This window comes from Podarcis pityusensis (assembly GCF_964106645.2).
Source record: "Podarcis pityusensis genome assembly, chromosome: 11".
NCBI classification, from domain to species: Eukaryota; Metazoa; Chordata; class Lepidosauria; order Squamata; family Lacertidae; genus Podarcis; species Podarcis pityusensis.
In genome coordinates this window covers 62,269,379-62,293,908 of record NC_138036.1, presented here as the reverse complement: position 1 = coordinate 62,293,908, position 24,530 = coordinate 62,269,379, and the positions used below count along the sequence as shown (strand labels likewise).

The 24,530-nt window shown below is 41.6% G+C and overlaps 1 protein-coding gene across 12 annotated transcripts in view; it reads right to left on the bottom strand.

Moving 5' to 3' along the window:
* TRPM3 (transient receptor potential cation channel subfamily M member 3) overlaps window positions 1-24,530 on the bottom strand; it is a gene marked incomplete at its 5' end in the record, with an annotated part of 403,362 nt that overhangs the window by 115,944 nt on the left and 262,888 nt on the right. For 11 of the 12 annotated variants that reach the window (XM_080972224.1, XM_080972216.1, XM_080972225.1 and 8 more), the window contains 5 exons: window positions 647-818; window positions 7,888-8,012; window positions 9,094-9,307; window positions 12,636-12,840; window positions 14,804-14,883. In XM_080972224.1, the coding sequence (XP_080828350.1) occupies window positions 647-818; window positions 7,888-8,012; window positions 9,094-9,307; window positions 12,636-12,840; window positions 14,804-14,883 (796 nt within the window). Of the gene's footprint in view, window positions 1-646; window positions 819-7,887; window positions 8,013-9,093; window positions 9,308-12,635; window positions 12,841-14,803; window positions 14,884-22,353; window positions 22,378-24,530 lie in introns of those variants that run through there. The other variant, XM_080972226.1, reaches the window with a different exon arrangement.

The window sequence follows — 24,530 nt, the reverse complement described above, 5'->3', positions numbered from 1 at the left end:
AACAGGTGACAGCAAGACTTACAGGGTGGGGTGGGTGAATGAAAGGGGCTAGTGGGCCATCTAGCTTTCCCAGCCAAGGGAAAGATGGCTAGTGGGCCATCTAGCTTTCCCAGACCATTCAAAGACTACTCAGATACAGCAGTAACAAGGAACATTCCTGCCTTTCCTTTTCCTTTGAAGTATGGCTGCCTGAAACAGAGCATCAGCCAGCAAGCAGAAGGCATGGAAGGATGCCTTCGCTGGTGAGGCCTGTCTTTTGACCTCATGACAAGTAGATTCCTAAATCTGGGTACTTCACAAAGTGACCTGAAGCTGGAAAAGAACAGCTTGATCATTTCCATAGTCTTTTTGGATCCTGGGCATTGTCACATTCTGCCTTGTTTTTCAGTTTACCATTGCCTGCCAATCTTCTCCTGCCAAGACGCTTCTAGCTTTTAGATACGCATAGCACAATCACCTTCCCCACCCTATCATCTGCTAAACTTTCCCTCGGCTCTTTGGATTGTCATTTAGAATTTTGATTGTGAACCTGCCTGTACAATATTGTGGCCTGATCCTAATGAAACTCTTTACTGAGGCCTGATGATGATGAACAGATATATCCCAGTGCACAGTTATAGAACAACGTAGAAAGCAGGCTGCTTACTTGTATTTATCTTCTGGAGTGAGATGTGCTTTTCCAACTGTCTGCGAAGTTTCACTTCCGCACCATATTTTCCTGTGGTCCCATTATCAGCCAGTATAAAGTGAGAGTGCATACTGTTGAGTACCGTCAGCTTACTCATTGGATTGGACATTGTTTGGTATGGCCGTACCACCTGTACATCGGGGGGGGGGGGAGCAGAGAATGCAACCATGGTTTGAAATTCCTGATAAAGGATGTTCTAGAGGTAATTCGCTGGTAACAAGTTGTTGCTGAAACAATTTTTGCCAGTACTTGCCAAATTCAATATATGAATATTTGTTTTCTCACCATAAAAAGAGTTTTTAAAGACATTTGGAAATTTGGACCTGTACATATGAGATCCATTGCTACGCTGACATATCATGTTAGAAATATCAGCACTTCCATTATTCATTTGTTGACCTGCAGTAATATTATATTTAATTATGGAATGAACTTATGAATAAACACATGTGAAATGGACACAGACTAGAAAAAGACATATCTATCCCTCCCTACGTCAGATCAAGGCAAGGTGTTTTCCAAACTGCTCAAGAGGGGGTTCAAACTGAGTCTTGTGGTCAGTGCCCCTCTTACTAACTGCTACTCTCCGAATTGTTTGCCTTAGTTCATAATGTTGCCCTAATAACTGTTGCACTTCAATTATGAGAAACACAGTGAGATTATTTCTTTTCCTTTTACCACATTAGCTCCTACATGTTCAATATTGAGGACTATCCCTGCTTCCTGGTCTGGTCTTCATCAGATGGATACTGGAATCAGCAAGGGAGACCCACATGACCTGAAGGTGCTGCTGTGCAATGCCAGGTCAATGATTCATAAGACCACTGCCATCCATGACTTGATCGTGGATGAAGGACTTGACCTGGCATGTGTGACAGAGACTTGGTTGGATGAAGCAGATGGGTCTATTCTTGCCGCTGCTTGTCCACCAGGTTTCTCTTACACACAGCAACCCAGGTCATGTGGGCGGGGAGGGGGGGGGTTGTAGTGATTTTTAGGAAGTCATTAATTTGCACCAGGTGTCCTACTGGGAAGACCCAGTTTTCTGAGTGCATGTTCTGGAAGTTGGGCAATGGGGCAGTACAGGATTCCTTTTGGTATACCAACCCCACCACTGCACCTTGGATTCCCTGCCTGAGCTGCTTCAGGTCATGACAGATGTTCTCCTGGAGACACCTAGTTTGGTTGCCCTGGGGGATTTTAACATCCACGCCGACACGACCTTACAAGGGGCCGCTTGAGACTTCATGGAAAACATGGCCTCAGTGGGGGTGTCCCTGAATACCTGAATACCAACTCATAGTCACGGACATACCTTAGACCTGGTGTTCACCTCTATGGATGTGGATGATTTGACACTAAGTAAAAGTGAAACAAAAGAAGTGTGATGGTTGGAACACTTCCTTTTGCAATTGGACTTCTCCATGACCCTTCCCCTCTGCAGGGAGGTGGGACGAATTTGGATGGTCCGCCCCCACCACTTAATGCATCCAAATGTTTTCCAGAGAGTGGTAGGGGATGTTTTATCCCATGTTGATGGCCTTTCAGCTGCATCCCTGGTGGCCCGCTGGAATGTGGAGTTAACCAGGGCTATTGACTACCTGGCTCCGAAGCACCCTCTCCGATTACATGGAGCCTGGACAGCCCTGTGGTTTTCTCCAGGCAAGAGGGCAAGGAAACAATCGCTGAGATGGCTAGAGCGCCGGTGGCGGAAAACTCATTCTGAATGGGACCAGACACAGGTTGGAGCTCAACGTTGAGCCTACCAAGTGGCGATAGCGATGGCAAATACGACTTTCTTCACCTTCAGCTTCACCTTCAGCAGTGCCATCAGGGTACGGTAAGGGTCCCAAGATCTTCTGCAATGATTTTGCAAAGTTTTTTTGCAAATAAAGTTGCTGAGATTTGAAAAGAGGTAGACCCCACCGTGGGAGCAGGGCTGGGGCGGAAGAGTGCCAGATTCCTGGTCTAGTCAAGCTGCGTGGGATCAATTCCAATCTGTTACCTCCGAGGATGTGGACAGGCTGCTTGGACGAGTGAAACCGACCACCTGTCTCCTTGATCCTTCCCCATCCTGGCTCATAAAAGTGAGCTGGGAAGGGCTGGGCGATGGGCTCTGTGGGGTGGTGAATGCCCCTGTTATTAAACTGCTTCTTAAAAAAAAACTTTAGACCCGGCCAATATAGCAAATTATCGCCCAGTCTCAAATCTTCCATTCTTGGACAAGGTGATTGAGTGAGTGCTTGCTGAACAACTCCAGGCTCGCCCGGAAGATGTAGACCATTTGGATCCCTTCCAGTCGGGATTCAGGCCTCTTCATGGGACTGAAACTGCCTTGGTCGCACTGGTTGATGATCTCCGGTGGGCTAGGGACAAAGGTGAAAGCTGTTTCCTATTTCTGCTGGATTTCTCAGCGGCTTTGATACCATCAATCATGACATCCTTCTGGACCGTCTAGAGGGGCTCGGAGCTTGGGGCACTGTCATACAGTGGTTCCGCTCCTTCCTCCTGGGCCGTGTTCAGAAAGTGGTGTTGGGGGATGAGTGTTCAGACCCCTTGACTCTCACTTGTGGGGTGCCTCAGGGTTCCATCCTCTTCCCCATGCTTTTTAACATCTATATTTAGCCGCTTGGAGAGATCACCAGGGGGTTTGGGCTGGGTGTTCATCAGTATGCGGATGATACCCAGCTCTTTTAAATCAGAACCAGTGAAGGCAGTAAAGGTCCTGTGTGAGTGTCTGGAGGCAGTTGGAGGATGGATGGCGGCTAACAGATTGAGGTTGAATCCTGACAAGACAGAAGTACTGTTTCTGGGGGACAGGGGGTGGGCAGGTGTGGAGGACTCCCTGGTCCTGAACGGCGTAACTGTGCCTCTGAAGGATAAGGTGCGCAGCCTGGGAGTCATTTTGGACTCACAGCTGTCCATGGAGGCGCAGGTCTGGTGACTAGGAGTGGCCGCTGAGACTACATAACACTGGTCCTGAAAGACCTACATTGGCTCCCAGGACGTTTCCAAGCACAATTCAAAGTGCTAATGCTGACCTTTAAAGCCCTAAACGGCCTCAGCCCAGAAGGAGCGTCTCCATCCCCATAGTTCTGCCTGGATACTGAGGTCCAGCGCCGAGGGCCTTCTGGCAGTTCCCTCACTGTGAGAAGCGAAGTTACAGGGAACCAGGCAGAGGGCCTTCTCAGTAGAGGCACCTGCCCTCCCATCAGATGTCAAGGAAATAAAAACCTATCTGACTTTTAGAAGACATCTGAACGCAGCCCTGTTTAAGGAACTTTTTAATGTTTGATTCTATTTTTAATATTCTGTTGTGAGCTGCACAGAGTGGCTGGGGAAACCCAGCCAGATGGGCGGGGCATTATTATTATTAATAATAATAATAAAAAATATTGTTGGACCAAAGTTCAATTTGGATAACTGTTTTATCATTCTAACAGAAGCATCCCAAATCTGAAGTATATTTTACTTCCAAGAACATAAGAAGGCTGAGTAAGATTTTTTTATTATGGTTGTTTACAGGAAAAAATTAGCTACTAGCAGATCCAGTCTTGTTTTTCTATGGCTTCTTGTAACTCACATATTGTTTTCACTTTCTAGTTGAATGGTAATATTGCTTCCAACTATTATCCTCAGACAACACTCAAAACCACAATGGAAAGGAATCACAATGATGACATTTATAGTACCAGATAGATTTCAAAAATTATGTCTGAAAGCACATTCAAACCTGATGTTGTAAAAAACTAGATTTCAACGGGTACATGCACCAAACGTACCACATATTAAAATTACCTGAGATATAACATGCAGGCTGATCCTATGTGTATCTACTTAGGAGTAAGTCCCACTGAGTCTCAAACATGCATGCATGGGATTTCAGAACTATGCCTTCTTAAGTGCTCTTTAAAAGTTACAGTACCATCATGGGAGTCACTTCTCTGCCATTTCTTCCCATGGCACTGCTGTACCATCAAAGGCCTGTGATTACATTTGTGGGTACTATGAAGCTGTCACCTGAGAAAGATCAGGGAGCAGCTTTGCAGTAAAGATCACTTACTTGCAGGCATCACTGTTGCAGCCATTAAAAGCAGTGCCCAAACATGTTGCAAGAACTTTGACTGACAGATGTCTAATATTTGAAGAGGAGACACTGCTGAAAGAGCAGCTCAAAGTGGGGTGGGTGTAAAAGCAGCTTAAGATCCTAAATCAGACTATTCATGCAAGTTGTTGTTGTTGTTGTTTAGTCATTTAGTTGTGTCCGAATCTTCGTGACCCCATGGACCAGGGCAAGTCATGAGACACAATTTTCTTAGTTCTTCAACCATATTGGACCACCAGAATGTAATCTGGTTAAGGAATATTGGCAAAAGATTATAAAGGTAATTTCTGGATTATTTCAAATAAACATAGAAGTTAATAGGGATTTGTTATTTTCGGGAATACTGAGAAATAACAAAGTAAAAAGTAATAAGCAAGAGTTGTACAAGATTATGATTTTAGCTGGAATGCCAGTTATTGCTTTGGGATGGAAAGAAAAGGCCAAATGGAATATGGAAAAATGGAATGATTATGTTTTTGAATACATACAATCAGAAATATTCGCACAGATAGTGGCAGAGGATAGATGGGAAAATAAATGCCAAAGAATCACAAATAAATGGGAATTTTACAGGAACTGGATAGAAAGAGGGGAAGCCAACCCTAACATACAAGCTCAAATGAACAGACTGTGTACATGGATAAAGATATGAAGAAGGAAGGGGGGGGGAGGGTTGGAGTGGGGAGGGAGGGGGAAGAAAAAAAAAAAGTAAACCGGATGGTATTTTGAATTGATTTTGTTATGTAAGCCTTTTTTTAGAAACCATATATATTAATGTTATGTAGTTATGCATTGTAGTATGAATGAATTTTGTTTTGTATTCTTTGTTTTATAGAATACATATAATAATGTTATGTTACTAAGCAAATTTAATATAACAGTAAAAGGAAAAAACAAACAAAAACATATTGGACCACCATAGTGGACTACAGGAGCCTACACAGTTGTAGCTTTCTTTCTGTTTCTCTCCCCTCACTGTCCAAGAGCATCACAACATTTAAGCAAAACATAACACAAAATAGCAATTCAAATCTGGATAAAACAGAGAGAAACATATTTAACTTTAAAATATATCATTCTCATGCATGCTTACTTGCACACACCTTCTGTGTGTCCAATTCATGTGCTAATTTTTTGCCTCCCTTTTTGCCTCCAGCTGTGTACAGATAACAAAACCAGTTGCTTGAACTGTCATAAGCAAAGGTTGGTAAGTAGCCATTATATATAAAACTCAGCCACTGACTAATTATACAGTGTGATCACCACTCAAAGACACAATTCAGAACTTATAAACTAAATTTAGGGACTGGATAAATGCTTCAGTTTGCTTCAGTCTATAGTATCTGTTCCAGAATCAGTTTCCAGTTTGTTTCAGTTTCCATTAGCAAATTATCATTCTATTCCAAGCTTTCTTTACTTCGAGGATTGTGAGCCAGGCACCCTGGGCTCTCTCCCCATGTGCCATGCGTGATCTTGAAATGCTTTCACCTGGTGAACACAGAGCATGTGGGACATGTGCCTTCACAATGTACCCAGGTTGTGACAAGAGAGTGAAGGAAAAGAATACAATTTTGGATTTTGCTGCATAAATCATTGTTCCTAGTAATTATATGTTTCTCTGCCAGGTGTCTGGCAATATTTTCTAGCAAAAATTACCTCATATCATATCCCTACAGAACCTGTTAGAACTAATTATTTGTATAAGCTCCAAGTACACTGTTACTGAATTTCATCCTTGGTGATATAGCCTTGATTTAATCAAGCAGTGCTCTTGCTGAAGGAGAGATATACTATTGTTCCTCTCCATCAGAGAAGCAGAGGACCTAGCTGTTAAGCCAGGGGTCAGCAACCTTTTTCAGCTGTGGGGGGGGGGGGGCGGACTATATTTTGGAGAGAAAAAATGAACCAATTCCTATGCCCCACAAATAACCCAGAGATGCATTTGAAATAAACGGGCACATTCTACTCATGTAAAAACACGCTGAATCCTGGACCATCCGCAGGCGATTGGGCCGCATCTGGCCCCTGGGCCTTAGGTTGCCTATCCCTGTGTTAAACCCGCCAGAGAACTGAAACGGAGTGGCTTCAAGGAAACTAATGAAAAGTTCTTTTTCAGCCTTGCTTGCAGGCAGCAACTGCAGGTATCAATGCAAAGCATAAACACTGGCAGCAGGTGTGTGAATGTGGGTGAGACAATCTTAGAAGATTATTCTCCATTATTTTCTTCAGAAGAGTAAGGATACGTCCAGACAGATGTGGATTATGTGATTGCTGCTGCTCATGCATGGAGGTGGTTTGCTGCATCCACATAATGTCATTGGCAACAAAATACCTATTTAATTAGGATTCATACTTTCCATGTTTTCATACTTTCACATTTGCATGGTGAGTGGTGTAGTGGCTGGAGCTTTAGACTTGGGCCACATTCACACCAGACATTTAAAGCACCTTGATACCACCTTAAATATTCATATCTTTCCCCAAAGAATTCTGGAAACTGTAGTTTCTTCAGGGTGCTGAGAGTTGTTAGGAGGCCCTTATTCCCCTCATGGTACTCCAGTTCTCAAGAGTTCCCTGTGAAGAGGGACTGTCTATTAACATCTAATGAACTGTTAAACCACTCTGGAAATTGTAGCTTGGTAGCTATTGAAGGGGAATAGGGGTCTCCTAACCACTTTCAGCACCCTTAACAAATGACAGCTCCCAGAATATTTTGGAGAAAACCTTGACTGTTTGCATAGCAATGTTAGGTAGTAGCAATGGCAGAAGAGGATAGCTATATGTCCTTCAAGGAATAGGTCCTTTCTAAATGATCATTTCCCTCTTCCTCAGAGTGACATCCTCCTTTCCTGAGACCCTCATTCTCCATGCCAGCAGGGCAGCTATCAACCTGGGAGCAAGGCACAGCTCATCTACCAACCTCCGTGCCTCTCTCTGCTTTTCAGGTCTGCCACCTTGACAGTTTCCTAGAGAGCAGGGGCACATTGCGCAGAGGACACACCCACAACTTCTGCCCTGGCCAAAAGATCTGAAAAACCCAGACTTCAAGGACATATTGGCAAAGCAATGCACTGCAAGAAATCTAGAGACTTACATCCTTGCCAATCAGATCCTCTTGATTTTCTACAATTCCCCAGGGAGCTATTCCAATAGTGCAGATCTTCCCTCTTGACTTGGAGGCGTGGTCTTTCAGTGCATCCCCAACATGCCGAATAACTCCTGTAACGTATGGATTATGGCAAAATATCAAAATAATCCCCCAGTAAAAACAAAACATTTATGTAAGTAGCAGTAAATAGGCATAACTTTACCTTTCTAAAATGCTAGGAGTTCTGTGATTCTATACTTTAAAAAAATTGTGATAGAAAATCTCAAATACTGAGTCTTACAAACAAATTATGTAACTGCAATAAGTCTTGAAAATTAAAAGGGAGAAAGTCACCCACTGTGCCATGCATGCAGAAGCTCTGGAGAGAACAGAGGAACTGCAAGCTTGTATATGTCTTCCACTGCTCATTTGCCTTCACAAAAAAAATGCTGGGCACAGAGACTATACCTTTAAAGCACATATTGTTTCCCTCAAAGAATTCTGGGCACCTTCACAAAGTTACAATTCATAGCAACCCTTAACAAACAACAGTGCCCAGAATTCTTTGAGGGGGGAAACATGCTTCAAATCTGCTTTATAGGTAAATTATCTACACAGCCTTGGCTTAGAGAAAAGATGTGACTAAAGAGGGGAAAAGGAAATTATGGCCCAGTTTGGGCATGATGGTAAACCATTATGAATGGCTTATGGTGGATGTGATGATCTCACATGCTTTGCTGCTCTCCACCAGCCCAGGGAAGAAACAAACCACAATCTGTGGCTTGGAGTTAGGTCTGAAACAGGGATTACAGTTTGCTTTGCTCTAATTAACTACAATCTGCAGTGAAGGTTTGACTTGGCTTGCTGGATGTGGGTTTTTCTAATAGCAGCTTTCCTCCCAATGCAATTGGTCATGAGGTGGGATTTTTTTTCAGGATTGGGGAAAGGGTTAAAGTCCTATCCCTATCTAGATCCTGCTAAGAAAATTTGCACTTTTAAAAACATATATATTAAATGCAAACCATGTATTTAATGCCACATTTAGTTTGAATGATGTCTAGATAGAAATGTATTAAATGAACATAATGCTGTCTGCTTCATTTAATGCAGTGACAGGATTTTTTCAGGATCCTGTGACCATGAAAAAGCTTTTTCTGCCATAGAAAGAATTCCATCTGCTCCAGGGATTTCATTCTGCCAGGTTATTGTTACCTGTGTTTACTCCTCCAGTAAATATCCATGCTCCAGTTGTCATGGCAGCTTTAATGAGACCTTTCCCAAAGACTTGCTTGAGCTTTGGCTGAAGTTCAAAATTCTGGAGACCTCCATGCACAGAGATGAGAAGTTTGGGAAGTTCAAGCTGCCATTCCTTGGTCATCAAGTGTAGAAGAAGATCAGGCTTTGTGTCAAAAGACACACGCACATACTACAGAAGGAAGGGCATTGATTTGAAACAAAAGCAAAGAGTGAAGACGAGAAGCTGGTAATAGACATGCAGCTGGAATATTTACACTTGATCTTAGCCAAAAGACCGAGATGCATCATCATTCCATGAATTAAAAAGACATGGGAATAATTCATTAGGATTTTACTGAACTTCTGTACAATGGAATTTATGTGGAAGTTAATACAGAACCAGATCTCAGAAGCATTTGGTTGAAAATCCATCTGTTAACATATAGTTTGAAGAGAAGTGCTACTTAACCAAATAAAATGAAAAATACAAACTCAAGAGAGTAAGATGACTTTGCTTAGTTGATTTTCCAGGGGTTGGCAGACCTGCTGTCTGCAAAGGCCTTCTTAGGTGCCCCCAGGGTGAACCAAAATCTACAGATTCCTGGATTCCTTTTCCCCCTTTCTTTTTCTTTTTAATGTACGCTTATAGTATTTTTTAAAACCTGAGACATGAGTCAAAACTGAGAGAGAGGAGGAAAACATATGTATGTTGTGTAGACTGTGAGAGGGAGATAAAGTGTGTAAGAGAGGTGGGGGGAAGAGAGATGTGTGGTCTCTCTCTCTCGTGTGTGTGTGTGTGTGTGAGAGAGAGAGAGAGAGAGAGAGAGAGAGAGAGAGAGGTGCCAAGCATGAGCCTGTGTCAGAGAGTGTGATGTGCCCACATGTTGTTATCAGACTGATCTAAAAAATGGCAAAACTTACTCAGCTTACTCCACAGTAGTCATGGAGCAACTTGCTAATGAACTCAGGAGAGTTTACAACTCATATAGCATGGGAGTCTCTGTGTCAAGTTGCTTTGAGCAAGTCACTGGCTGCATTCAGAGGAAACTATAAACTATGTGGATGTGCCAAGGCAAATCTCAGCTTCTCAAACTCCTTTCTCCACTCTTTCCCTCTAACATGGCCACAAAGAGGTTTCACTTTCATTTTTATCTGATGGCTTAGAACAAATGGCTTAGAACAGGGGTGGCCAACTCCCATGAGACTGCGATCTACTCACAGATTTAAAAAGTGATCTACCCCCTTTTTTAGGGGTTCAGGTCTAAGTTGTTGAGCTTTTGGGGAAAGGAAGTAAGCACCATTTTGGGGGTGGCTCAGGCCAAAGTTGTTCAGCTTTTTTTAGGGGAGCCAAACTGGTTGAGCTTCTTTGGGGGGAGCCAGTGATCTACCACAGACATCCAGTGATCTACCGGTAGATCACGATCTACCTCTTGGACATGCCTGGCTTAGAACAAAGGGGAACTGGAGAGAGGGAAGAGTTTGCTGTTACCTCCAAATGCAACCACTCTCAGTCTCGTCTATCTCATAATATTGTGAGGATCAAACAGGGTAAGAATTTGAAAGTGGCTTCTTTCTTCTGCACTGGAAAAACTGAACTGTAGTTTACAGTGGACTGATGAAGCAGAATGGATATGGCTTGACTTATATGAAAATTCACAATTGTGGCACATTATTTTTGAAGATGATGAACCGGCAACACCATTAACGCTACCGCTACAGGAGAAGAAGAATAAATGGAGTGTTGTGGCCTCGAGTTTACTAAATTATATTGAAATGGAGGAGCAAGTTCAGTGCACAATGTCTAGCTCTAATAATGATTTTCTCAAACATGGTAGCTGTCAGAAGGTATTAGACTGTAGAAAGAGTTTATTCAATGTTTGCTAGAGGAGCAAGTACCAGGCCTGCCCAACTGTTTTTCTTCATGCCTGCAGCACTGCAGTTAAAAGCCAAGGGCAGTGAGGGACCTTGACATGGTGTAATCAAGGTTAACAAGCTTCAGTGAGAATGAAAGGCTGCCGTGTGATTTTGTGTTGTTGAAAGACAAGTTTCTGGGTTTGAGGAATTTGGCTCTTTAAGCTTCAAATAAAATTTTATAACTATTGGAATGAAAAAAGTAGTAATGCCATTTCCTAAACTATGTCAGTCAAACTCTATATGTGTCAATTTGTAGGTAGCTGGCATGAACTTCCTGAATGCCTCTTTATGGGGCTCATTACTTTTGCCAATTAGCAGTTATTCTACACAGCATTGTAGACAGCATTAATGTCAAGGAAATTTGAACAGAAGCTTGCAGTTTAACCATAAAAATACTGACCAGGCAAATGCTACCAGGTAATGTGGCCAGCCTTCAGTAAAGCTATCATGTTAATTTGAAAATTAGTAAGATAATCAATAGAAATAAATTTCAAGTGAACATGAAGCAAAGAGCAAAGTATCTTCTTTCTGTGAAGCGAACAAATTACTTTTATGGAGATAAGCTGAAAAATTATAAAACCACACATGGAGGTTTGCATTGTGTTTTAAAGTTACATCAGTATCTAACAGTGCCTGATGTTTTCCTTGGAAGTCTGACAATAAGCATTCCCTCATTTAATAAATGTGACACACTGCACTGCAGATAGAATTTGGTTATTCTATATTAAAGAATAACAATTTTAATAAACAATACATTTCTGTTACATTTTTTCCTACTGCAGAAAGCAGTGGGAGTTGATCTGCTGCTCACCCATCAGCAAAACTGATAAAACTTTTATTTTATTTGGCAACAGTATCTAGTCCTCTGGGGTCACTTTATTCAAAGCCGTCAGGCTCACATTTATCTCCAAAAACTACTGTTTGCCAACAATGTGAAACATCTTCCTATTGAACATGAGCTCACTGTAAAACTGAGCAGAGTCTTTTGTATTGTATTAGAACTTGCCTTACAATTTTAGGAAAGAACAAGGTAGATGCCTTCCTAGAGACGGAGGGCAGAAACATGGAAACACTGCTGAAAATGAAAGCCATGTATTGGCTCTCTACTCCTTTTGATTTTACCGTATTCCAATATAATTACACTTAAGCCCCATGCCTAACTGCAAACATGCTTGGAAAAACATTTAGGAATTACTGACTTAGACTATTGGTTCAGCTAGATCAGTATTGTCTTCCCCTGCCCTACGTGAACATGTTAAGGATTGAACCTGGAATCCTTTGCATGTACAGCATCTGTTTTGTGACTGAGCTGTGGTTCTTGGCCACATTTCCCACATACCCATGTTTCTCCCTCTTCCCCACTGCTATTTCCCCCACTGGCTACCTTTTAGGTTGCAAGGCTCCTTGGAAACATGAATTTGCCCATATTACTGATGCAACTCTGTAATGCATCAGTGATGCTAATGTACATGGCGGAATAATCTGCACCATTCCCTAGAATGTGCACCCAAGACACACACACACAGAAATAAAAGCAAACATGAAGTAAGGAACTTATGAAGTAAGGACCACGTTCTGGTCCAAATTATGAGGGTTTTAGTTACCATGGCTTTATTTGAGTGACCTCCACCTTGGAACTCAATGGTTCCAAAAGCATCAGTGGGACTGAGCTGAGTGTGCTTGCTGATTGACCACTTCTCTGACTGGATGTCATTTCGAGCAAGCCGGCTTTCATTCTTCTCATTCTGAATAATGGAGATGCTTGGAGTAAGTCCCACATGTTGACCTATTAGGCGCCCACAGCAACACCTATGGCATCAAGCAAAAATTACTTGTATTTCTTCACAAAGAGGCAGATGAGATTAAATTAAGTCATTGTGGCTACTGAAGTAAAACACTTCAGTCTTCAAAACAGTTTCCCTCTCAGTAGACATAGTTAGGATACAAAGATGAAGACAACCACACAGAACTCCACAATAACTTTAATAAAGGTGCTGGCGGAGCTTTTCTCATCCCTGTTGGAGATGCTATACCCGCCAACATTCTCTTTAAGATAGTACTACTCAAATGGCTGGTCACTCTGACGCAGATCAACTTTGATTTGCATCCCTTTATGTCCACAGGCTCAAAGGTAAATGTCAAATGAAACCATGGCCCTCTAGATGCTACTGCACTAGAAATTCCATCTTGTGGAGTTCAACATCTGGAGGCCCACCAGTTCCTCATCTCTCTTCACAGGCAATAAGGTGACACCTTTTATTGGCCAAATTGTGGACCAGTACCACCTGGGTGGCGCTGTGGTCTAAACAACTGAGTCTCTTCGGCTTGCTGATCAGAAGGTCGGCGGTTCCAATCCCCGTGACGGGGTGAGTTCCCATTGATTGGTCCCTGCTCCTGCCAACCTAGCAGTTCGAAAGCACGTCAAAGTACAAGTAGATAAATAGGTACTGCTCCGGCAGGAAGGTAGACGGTGTTTCCGTGCACTGCTCTGGTTCGCCATAAGCGGCTTAGTCATGCTGGCCACATGACCCAGAAGCTGTCTGTGGACAAACGCCAGCTCCCTTGGCCAGTAAAGCGAGATGAGTGCGCAACCCCAGAGTCGTCCACAACTGGACCTAATGGTCAGGGGTACCTTTACCTTGGTAAAGGTAACTTTGGAATGCTGTATATGAACTGCATATCCAGATTATGAAATTACCTTTGTACAACTGTTTTTGTCTTATTGCAAGCAAACATCCACAAGACATACCCAAAGCCATTTCAGGCTGCAACAATGGCCCTCAGCACCAGCCTTTGTACAGCAGCATGTCTTTAACTTACATGAAATCACTGCAAGAGAGCCTTTTCACATATTCTTGGTGACACCGTGGAAAGGTTATATTGCAGGGATTTCAAGTAGGTTAAACATGAGCTTACACAAACTGAAATAATTGATACAATAAATATTTTTGCTACTATGGGCTAACAGAACTTGAAAACATTTAAATTTCCATGATACTTCAAGAAAATTACACTTTTAAGAAATGGAAAATGGTAAGAAATGGTCATTTAAATATTGTCCCAACTTCTTCTCAAAGGCTGTATTACGTTAAAAAGATATTTTACTTATAATGCAGGATACAGTGGTACCTTGGTTTGCAACCGCTTTGGATTACAACTGTTTTGGATTACAACCACGCCAAACCCAGAAGTGCGTGTCTCTTTTTTTGGATTACAAACCATTTTTTTTGGAGGCCCCATTGGCGAAAGAATGCCTTGGGTTACAACCTGTTTTGGTTTACAACCGGACCTGCAGAACGGATTATGGTTGCAAATCAAGGTACCACTGTATATGTATTTTCTGTTAGCATTCATGTTTTTCATGCAAGAACAGCTATATCTCTAACCTGAAGTATTTTCCTGGGTAAAGGAAAATTATTATTATTAAATTTGTATACCGCCATTCATCCAAAGATCACAGGGAAGTTCACAACATAAAAATTCAAAATTAGAACACAAAATACATAATAAAAACAAAAGCAAACCAATACTCCCACAAAGACATCTAAAAGAACATAGAATGTTAATTAGCCAAAGGCCTGGTTAGAGAGCTACATTATGTTCAAATTCATATTGTGTCCATCTTAGTTTAACAACATTTGTTGCCTGGCAATTACTAGAATAGAGCTGTTTCTTCTCTGACAGGTATCAAAAGCCAAGATCCAATGAGATATAATAGGTTAAGTATAAGCTGTCATGAAAAGCAAGTTCATTGACAAAAGTCATGCCATACCTATGGGGGTCTTTGGTGCTGGGTATGATGTGAACACATTCCCTTTTGTAAAATGCTCTTTCTATCCATGACTTCTGAGCCTGAAAAAGAGATGAATGAAAAATCCATAAAATAAATTTCCTGTTCAATATCATTTTTAAAGGACAACAAAGCATTTAACATAGGATGCTCCACAGTAGCAAAGTTTAGGGGTTGTGTTTTTCAATGAAAGGCTCCACTGGCATTTCTTGTGGGGCTTGATGGATTGCATACAGCATTAATATTAATATAATCAACAAAATAAAACAAATGAAAATAACGATACATTAAACCTCTCCAGTTGGTGAGAAACCCCTTGACATTACATTCTTTTTGCTGTTTTGAAATCACTTAAAACAACTACAGTGGTACCTCTAGATACGAACGGGATCTGTTCCGGAGCCCCGTTCGCATCTAGAGGTAAACGTAACTAGCGACGGCACGTCTGAACACGCACGTGCCGCTTTTCGCCGCTTCTGCGCATGCTGCGCGTGACATCATTTTGAGCGTCTGTGCATGCGCAAGCGGCGAAACCCGGAAGTAACGCGCTCCGTTACTTCCGGGTTACCGAGGAGCGCAACTCGAATGCGCTCAACTCGAAGCATATTTAACCCGAGGTATGACTGTATTTTGCATGGGGATCACTGAACACATCTGACTTCTTAATTAAGTCAAAGCTCAGAATCCACTTGTTTAGTGGATTCTGGTGTGTGATTCTTATATGGCAGGATTAGAATATACATTATCATACAATTCATACTGACTACCTTGAAAAACAGGGAATCCAGAAGCAGGAAGGAAACAAATAAGAACATTTGTAGAATCCCAAGGTGTGGAATGGATTTTGTTCTGCTTCGCAACCAGAAATATTTGTGAAATTTTGTCAACATTCAAAAGTTCATTCTGGCACCAGATTAACACCAGCACCATACACTTGTACACATCTCTTTAGAAACCATCCATCAAAGGGGGACACACCTGGAGAGTCCTTAAATGATCCTGCTAAGTATCAGCCCTTTCCTTCCTGTAGTGTAACGCAGATTATCATCATTTCCACTGGGAACATAGGAAGAAATCTGGTCTAACTTTGTCTATTCCTATAGGAGGGTTGTTGTTTTTTAAGTTTGTTTCTGTTACCTTTCTGTGTTATATCCCATTCAAAGATATATATCTATGTTATATCGCATTCTCAACAAAAAAAATATGAACAAGAGAGGAGGACATAAGAAGCACCAAACAAGGGGAGCCACAATATAAAGCAGCAGTTACATTTGAACATCAGCAGACCAAGTTGTGCCGGAAAAAGAACAAGAATGCTGAAGACGCATTGAGTTCCACACAGCTGTGCAATTTTAGACTCTGGACTTAATGGTTTTATGATGTCTTCCTTTAGATAGACTTGTGAATCACTTCAGTGCTGAAGCACACAATTAACGTTTTTCTTCCCTCCCCGTACCCCATTCCATGATTTACAACTGCATCCACATGCAAAAAACAAGCTAAAAGCATTTTTCCAACCCTGATTAAAAAGAAGAAGAAATACTCTGATGACAAGGGTAAAAAAAACTGAGTTTGTTTCTGTTGCCCTGATGATAAACAGGGAATAATCACCATTTTGTTGTAGCAAATGATCATATAATACAGAGGTTTTCAACCTTTCTGAGTTCATGGCTCCCTTGACCAACTACATTCTTTCTGCGGCTCCTTTGTGGGGCTCAGGAGCCCAGTTAGGTCCCCCCTTGCCTGCAGAGCTGGCAGCCCCTCAGCCCTTTTTGAACAGCTTCCCTCAGCCTCCCCTCCTCTTCCTTCTCCTTGGGAGCCCCAAAGAGCGGTGCCTCCCAGAGGCAACATTCGCCTGCGGAACTTATGGCCAGGGCTGCTGCAATAAACAGCTGTGCAAGCCTTTGGGAGGCAGAGATGGAAGAGGGCTTCAGAGGAAGGAGGGAAGGAAAGAGGGACACCCCTGCGGCATCCCTGACCATCCTTCAGGACACCCTAGGGTGCCACGGCACACTGGTTGAAAACAACTGATATAATAAAATAAAATTAGCACCTGTAAACATGTACACCTCTTGTCTGCCCCCTGACTATATAACATTTTACTAAAGAAGAAGAAAAGGGGTGCTGTGATGACCCAGTGTTAGCCCTAGCAGGATTTGGCATGTCCACGCCCCCCCAGGGGCTAATGCAGGGCCTGTTTACCATATCCCACCATCTGCTGCTCTCTAGGTCATCATTTTCACACACCCCATGCTGTGGATTTCAGGCCAGGGGTCAAGCCCTAGCTGAGCCACTCCTTTAGCCAGGCTGCCTGTTGAGATTCACTGCTCTATTTGTTTCTCTTCTAGTCTTTTTTTTGCCCATTGGCAACAACCTCTTTGAGAGAAACATGCTTTCTGAATCATGTACAGTGGTACCTCGGGTTAAGAACTTAATTCTTTCTGGAGGTCCGTTCTTAACCTGTAACTGTTCTTAACCTGAAGCACCACTTTAGCTAATGGGGCCTCCTGCTGCCGCTGCGCCGCCGGAGCACGATTTCTGTTCTCATCCTGAAGCAAAGTTCTTAACCCGAGGTACTATTCCTGGGTTAGCGGAGTCTGTAACCTGAAGCGTCTGTAACCCAAAGCGTCTGTAACCCGAGATGCCACTGTACCATCAACAGAAGCTGGTATCACCCTCAATCTGCATCTAGCAGCATGCAAAGATAACAAATTGAAAAAGCCCAGAAATGAACAAGCAAAAAAGCATGCAAAATCTTAGCTTCTGCTCATTCTGGAGAAGCCATTCACTATGTGGATGCTATCTTTAAAAAGAGCAGGCGGTATCAACAGGGTTTTTGTTCTCAAGTAAAGTGGGTGTGCATTGGGTCAATGGGAAAACTAGCAATAGCATAATTTTTATAATTATTAAAATTATCTTAATTTTCTAATGGCACAATTCTATGCACTTTGACTCAGAAGTGGGTAAGCGGGTAAGCCTAAGTAGCCTATTTCAAGTCAATATGATGTTTTTAATAATTAATCTAAGGACAAAAAGTACCACTCCAGCAATTAAGAGATGACCTCCCTCCCCCCTCTGAATTTAGATATATTTAGAAAACATGCAAAGAAACAAAATGCATTCAAAGATGTTGATTAGAGCTGATGAGATTTACATGAGTGCTTATGGTAGCTATAGGCTATGTGATAAAAGACTGTTGCTACAATCCTAAGCACACAGTTACTGTGGTGCAAGTGCAAACATGCTAAGGAGGAGTAGCATGCATTAAATGCCATTTATACCTAAAACAGCAGCCCAGTCCCTTGAATATACTTCCTGCTACTTCATGCCCTGGCAAAAACATCAGCTTTGAAAAATTAATTGCCATAGTTCATTTCTGACTAGAAGGAACAGTGTTTGTTCCATTAACATTCTTCAGGCTATATATGAATTTTTCAGAAGTAAAGCTTTTAATAAATGAATACCCTATAAAATATCATCGGAACAGTAAAAGACTATAGACATATCAAAATGATTTTAGTACCAGATTATATGTTAATGATTTCCTCTTTAGTTTCCTACATCCACCCTACAATGGGAAAGCCAAGTATAGGTATCCTTGATGTAGCTGACGCTCTGATCTTAAATTCGTTAAGCAAACCTGCGGTGGCACAAGTCAAAATGCAGCCCTGTACTAAAGAAGGAAGAAATGGTTGTTTCTCACATTCCAGGGAAATGGCATGGCAGAGCACACATCCCAGTACAAGCCTTGGCCAGTGCTAAGGGCATGGAAGGAAGTGATGAGTGTTGGGGTTTGGAAAACGCTTTAAACAAGTTTTCACAATGAGGGTTTATAATACCTTTATTATCATAATTTGTTTGCTTTGCCTGAATATTCTTTCCACACATATGAGAGTAAGCTTGATCATGTTTAAACTAATAATTAGGATTGCATGCAGTGGGGTAACCTTAGCTAACCTCTCATGAGTTCTGATTTCACAGAAACCCATGTTTGCCATGCTAAAACACACACAGAACCCTATTTGAACTTAATTTGTATGCACAAGATTGCAACCTTATTTAATTAGAAGTCAAAACACACAAAACATAAAATGAGGGCACAAATTTATTTTGCAATGAACAGGTGTTGGCAAAACATGTAGTTAGCACGTTGTAGCAGAAACAATTGAAATAAATGATTATTTTATAGAAACACACTGTTCCTGTCCTTGGAGTGTGTGTGCATCTGTGTAATTGTTGCCTTGTGAAAGTATTACATACTAAGAGAAAATGGTTAATGATTCATTTTTCAAAGAATTACTTGAAATGTGAAACACCTTATGTTTTACTGAATTGCATTGGCTCACTTATTTAGTTTAATATTTAGGTGACTGGAGTGCTGATAGTCATTGTTCCCCCGCCACGTAAATATTAAATTGCTATTATGTGTTAAATTTTATTGGATAGCTGCCTAAAGAATTTCCTAGTACAAAAATACCAAGAAGCAGCTATTTTATCCATATTTCTTGGTTCACTTATGAGGTTTTATGAAAATGTACATAAACTATTCAAATGTTGCCACTGATGAATTTGCCCATAAAATATTTCTGGAGCGCTATCTTTAAAATGTAGCTTAGAGAAAATTAATTTGCTGGTCTAAGAAGGTTAAATTTAAAAGTAAAATATGAAACACTCTGTTAAGTATAAAAGAATTGCCTGACAACAATCTTTCTAATCAGACTTTCTGTTACTTTGCTCTTTTAATTATTATTTTAATGTGGCCATTGTTCTCATGTTATTAATTACTTTTATTAGGTTTATTGCATATTTTATTATTGCTTTGTTTTAATTTTAATGTAAGCTTGCTTTGGATAAACATTATAGCAGAATATAAAAATCTTAAAGAAATAAAAAGAAGCTACTTAGAATTTCACAAGCAGAACTTATCCCAGCATTTGGTGCTAAGTAGTATTTTTTTGTGTCGGCTGATAGGAAAGATATTAAGATCAATTGACAAAAGTTAATAAATAAAATTGTATACAATATATTCCCGAATTTCAGCTATAGCAATAGACTACCAATAGAAAAACAGTAAAATATTTATTACTATAATAATCTGCCTCTAATTTTCAATTATATCATTAATTTCAAATTTGTGAAGTTAGGCAAAAATCTGTCTTGTGTGGTACTGAAGTATGAAAAAACCCTTCATTGTTTAAAAAATATTTGAACCACTACTGTCTTTTCAGCGCCAAGGAAACTATAAATTACTTATTAATAATTACTGATTTTCACTGCAATCGAAGGAGAAGGCATTCCATTCTACAGGCCAAACCAGCCAGTTAGTAAGAAATGCATCAGTGGCAATGAATGCAGCATATCAGTACTAATTTACATTAACAGATATTGCAGAATGAAGGCACAAAAGCAAAAACAATTGTTTAATGAATTTGCAATTATCAATTACTTCTGCATGTTAGATATAAGCAGTGAATAGTAAACTGTGAATGATAATGTCTTTCATGAATGAAACAAATTTGTGATCCATTTTTTCACCATCATTATTCTATAGATTATTCTAGCACTAAATAGCAAAACATACAGTTACTTGTAAATGTATACATTCATAGTGGGAGTTTAAATTTGTTCCTGTCTTAGATCCCTGAAATATTTTGTTACTAAGCACTGCCACCAAATAATAATAATGTTAATTATGATTTACCTGATCATCCGCCTTTGAGTCTGCCTAAAGTTCTCTCTGGGCAGTTTGTCCACATTTCTGCTGCTGGTCATTCTACTACTAATAATTCACTCCTGGCCGCCCACTAGCAAAGTCATTCATTCCATTCTTGACCAAGAGATGTTAAAGTAAGCAATGAACTTGCGCCCATTAGCTGCTTGGAATGTGCCGCCATGGGATTAGCCTCATTAAGAGTTCTACAGACATCCACTTGCAGCTCCAAAACACGGCTTCGTTTGAACATCTAATCTGACGCCAAAAGAAAAACAAATCCCCCGAGAGCTTGGGTTTAACTGACACAAGCCCTGACAGGCTGTTGGGCTTTTGTTTTTTGCTTTTTTTCAATTATCAGAAAGAAGGTCTTGTGAAAGTGTGATAAGGTGTTCTGAGTCCTGAAAGTTCAACTCAGGAAAGCAAATCCTTCAAAAGAAACAGTGTACTAAGCTGGAAATAACCTGAGCCCACATGATGTATATTAACTCTCCAAAGAATAAAACCCTCTGTTGGTTTAGCAACCACTGGGAATTTCTATATATTGGGAGGGGGGAGAGATTCATCAACAAGTGTGTATCAAAAGTGCTGGTTGCCTTTCAGAACAATGTTTATCTTGTAATAAATGTAACATTTAAAAAAGTTTAAAACTTAAATCTTTTGATGAACAGAAGCACAGAAATCGGAAGTTAAAGGTTTGAAGTTCATGAGGATAGATTAGGGCAGAAAGTGGGAGAGATGGACAATGAGATTATAAAAAGAACTGTTGGGAAAGATATCAGCTGCCTACACAGATATACCTTTAAAGCACATTCAAAGCACATTTCTCGTCTTCAAAGAATTCTGGGCCCTGTAGGCTTTCAAGGCACTGTAGGTTACCCCTCAGAAACTGCAGTAACTAACTAATTAATTAATTCATTAACAACAACAACAACAACAACAACAACAACTCTATTATTTGTACCTTACCCATCTGACTGGGTTGCCCCACTCTGGACAGCTTCCGACACATATACAAACATAATAAAACATTAAACATTTAAAAAAACTTCCCTATGTCCAGAATTCTTTGAGTTAAGAATGTGCTTCAAATGTGCTTTAACTGTATTGTGTGTACGCATCCTAAACACATAACCTTTGCTGGATGCAAGCACCTAGAACAGAGGAGGAAAACCTTCTCCAGCCTGAGGGTTGCATTCCATCATGGAGAACCTCAGGGGTTGTCCAGGACACTGGAGAGTGGAGCCCGAGGCAACAGTGGGCAGAGCAATGGGTGTGACTCATCACTGTGCACAGTTGGCCAAATTCCAGTCACAGAAATGACAAATGGTATCACACACACACACACACACCCTCCATCGAGGAAAGAAAGATACATCATTACCACACTCCAAGGACACATTTCATCCAGACAAAGGAACTCACAGAGGACTCAGAGCAGGACTGGGAGGTCTGGCCTGGGGAGAGGGCTGAGGACCAGACAGAGGGGCCTGGAGGGCCTCATCCAGCCCCTGCGCCTGAGATTCTATCGCAACCTAGAAAACAGGAGCATCAAGTTGTGCTGGCACTGTGATCCTAGAAAGTGGGTCTTCTTACATTAAGGCAAGGCAACAAGTATTTGCTCCCCCTCCCCTACTGCAGTTCTTCATGCCACACCCTGCACTCTTTCAGAAGGTCCCCCAAGACTCAGAAGCAACTTTTTCGGTGGGTAAGGGCTCCACAGCGGGGAGGGGGGTGAAGACTAAGCATCCTGCTCCACACAAGCAGAAGTTTTGCCCTTGCTAGCACCAAGCCCCCATTGGATACAACCCAGTGACTTTACCATTTATAGTTGTTGCTGTTGGCATCCCTCTGTCTTGAGAGACAATGGAGTGTCCCTCTGGGGGTGAAGTCAAACTGCTGCATTAGCAGCCCCAGAGTGACCTCCCCAAGGCACAAGTCTGGGCAGTGTGTCTGGAGCTCCTGGGCTGCCCAGCTGACAAGATGCCTCAGCCTCACTGATGCAGCCGACTGGGTGCCTGGGGCAGCGCATGTGCCCTGCCCCCAGGGTTGGGGCGAGTTGGGGCAGGACGCTCCGCGGGGCCTCTGAGGAGTCTGCCTGCCTCTTCCCACTCAGCCGTCCTACAGCTGAGGGGGAGGCGGTTTGCAGGGCAGACGGTTTGGGGCAGCGCAGAACCTGCAGGCACCCAAACCACCGCGTGGCTCGGGCGTGCTGCAGGCCCCGTGGTGAGTGCCGCCTGGCATTTTGTCACCCTCCTCAGTGGTGATACCTGGGGTGGCCCACCCACACCGCCCCCCTTCCTCCACCCTGGCACTGATGGGGTCCAAAGGAAAGCAGAGCCAGACATTTGGCACCTGCTTGGCTGCAGGAGCTGCCAGAAGGAGGCGGACAAGGCGCCCTTCAGCCGCCTTAGGGACTACATTCCGGATTTGTGAAGGGTTTACCATTTATTATACTGTGCCCATTATTAAGCCCCTTTTGACATTTCTTCACACTTAAGTACAAGAATAAGGAGTCTTAAAAATTAATAATAATAATAATCTGAACTGAACTGAACTAAAATAAAATCTACTCCTGATCATAAGCTCAATAGTTTTTGGCAATGACTTTACATATTCATATTCAAATGTTCTAATATGCGGCTGAACATATTATATCTGGTAATCTTTTTAATTTTTTTTTTTAAGCTGGAAACCTTTGAAAAGACCTCTTGGGGAAAAACCAAACATATATGCCAGCATTTATGTATGTGTGTAGTGGGGAAGAATCTACCAGAGGATATTGTTAAGCTAGAACAACAGTTAAGGGAGTGCCTCAGTTATGCCTATAAATCCAAACTGGTTGCAGACACTCACTGCTAAGCACCATGTGGTACAGTGGTGCCTCGCAAGACGAAATTAATTCATTCTGCGAGTTTTTTCCTCTAGCGAATTTTTCGTCTTGCGAAGCACGAAATCCCATAGGAATGCATTGAAATTCAATTAATGCGTTCCTATGGTCAAAAAAAGTCCAAACAAAGCCAAATTTGGTACAACAAGAGTTTATTAAGTGCTCTTTAAAGTAACACATACTGTAAAGAGCATTTCAAAAATTGAAGGAACAATAAATTAAGTTTCTAAACATGACAGAAAAACATTTAAAAATCAACAAAGTGTACAGTACATTTTCTAAGACTCTGGGGGACAACTCGAAGAAGGTTCCTCTTCCACTCTTTGCTTCTTGCTGAAGAACCCCCTCCTCAACTGTTCCCCCAGCCACCCACCACACAGAAATTCAAATCCAGAATTTTTTTAAAAAAACAGCAGAGTGGCCCAATGGTCACAGAAAATCATAAAAATGCAGAAAAAAACCACACAAGCTTCCAGATCCTTGCAAACCCCTCCTCAACTGTTCCCCCAGCCACCCACCACACAGAAATTCAAATCCAGAAATTTTTTTTAAAAGCAGCAGAGTGGCCCAATGGTCACAGAAAATCATAAAAATGCAGAAAAAAACCACACAAGCTTCCAGATTCTTGCAAACCCCTCCTCAACTGTTCCCCCAGCCACCCACCACACAGAAATTCAAATCCAGATTTTTTTTAAAAAAACAGCAGAGTGGCCCAATGGTCACAGAAAATCATAAAAATGCAGGAAAAAAAAACAAGCTTCCAGATTCTTGCAAACCCCTCCCCAACACCAAGTCCTTGAATTCCAAACACCCCAACCCAAAATCCAAAAACCCCCAAAAAAGTTTTAAAAGTTTAACTTACCAAATGGCTGCAAAAGAAGTTTTGGAAAAGCTTCAAAAATCACCGAAGTCTTTAAAAACCTCAAAAAAGGCTACCACACCGCGTTCTATGAGTTGCTCCTCGAAGTCAAGTCGCAACTGTATTAACGGTGTTAAGAAAAAGGAAACAAACTTGCAAGACGTTTTCGTTTTTCGTCTTGCAAAGCAAGCCCATAGGGAAATTCGTCTTGCGAAGCAGCTCAAAAAACGGAAAACCCTTTCGTCTAGCG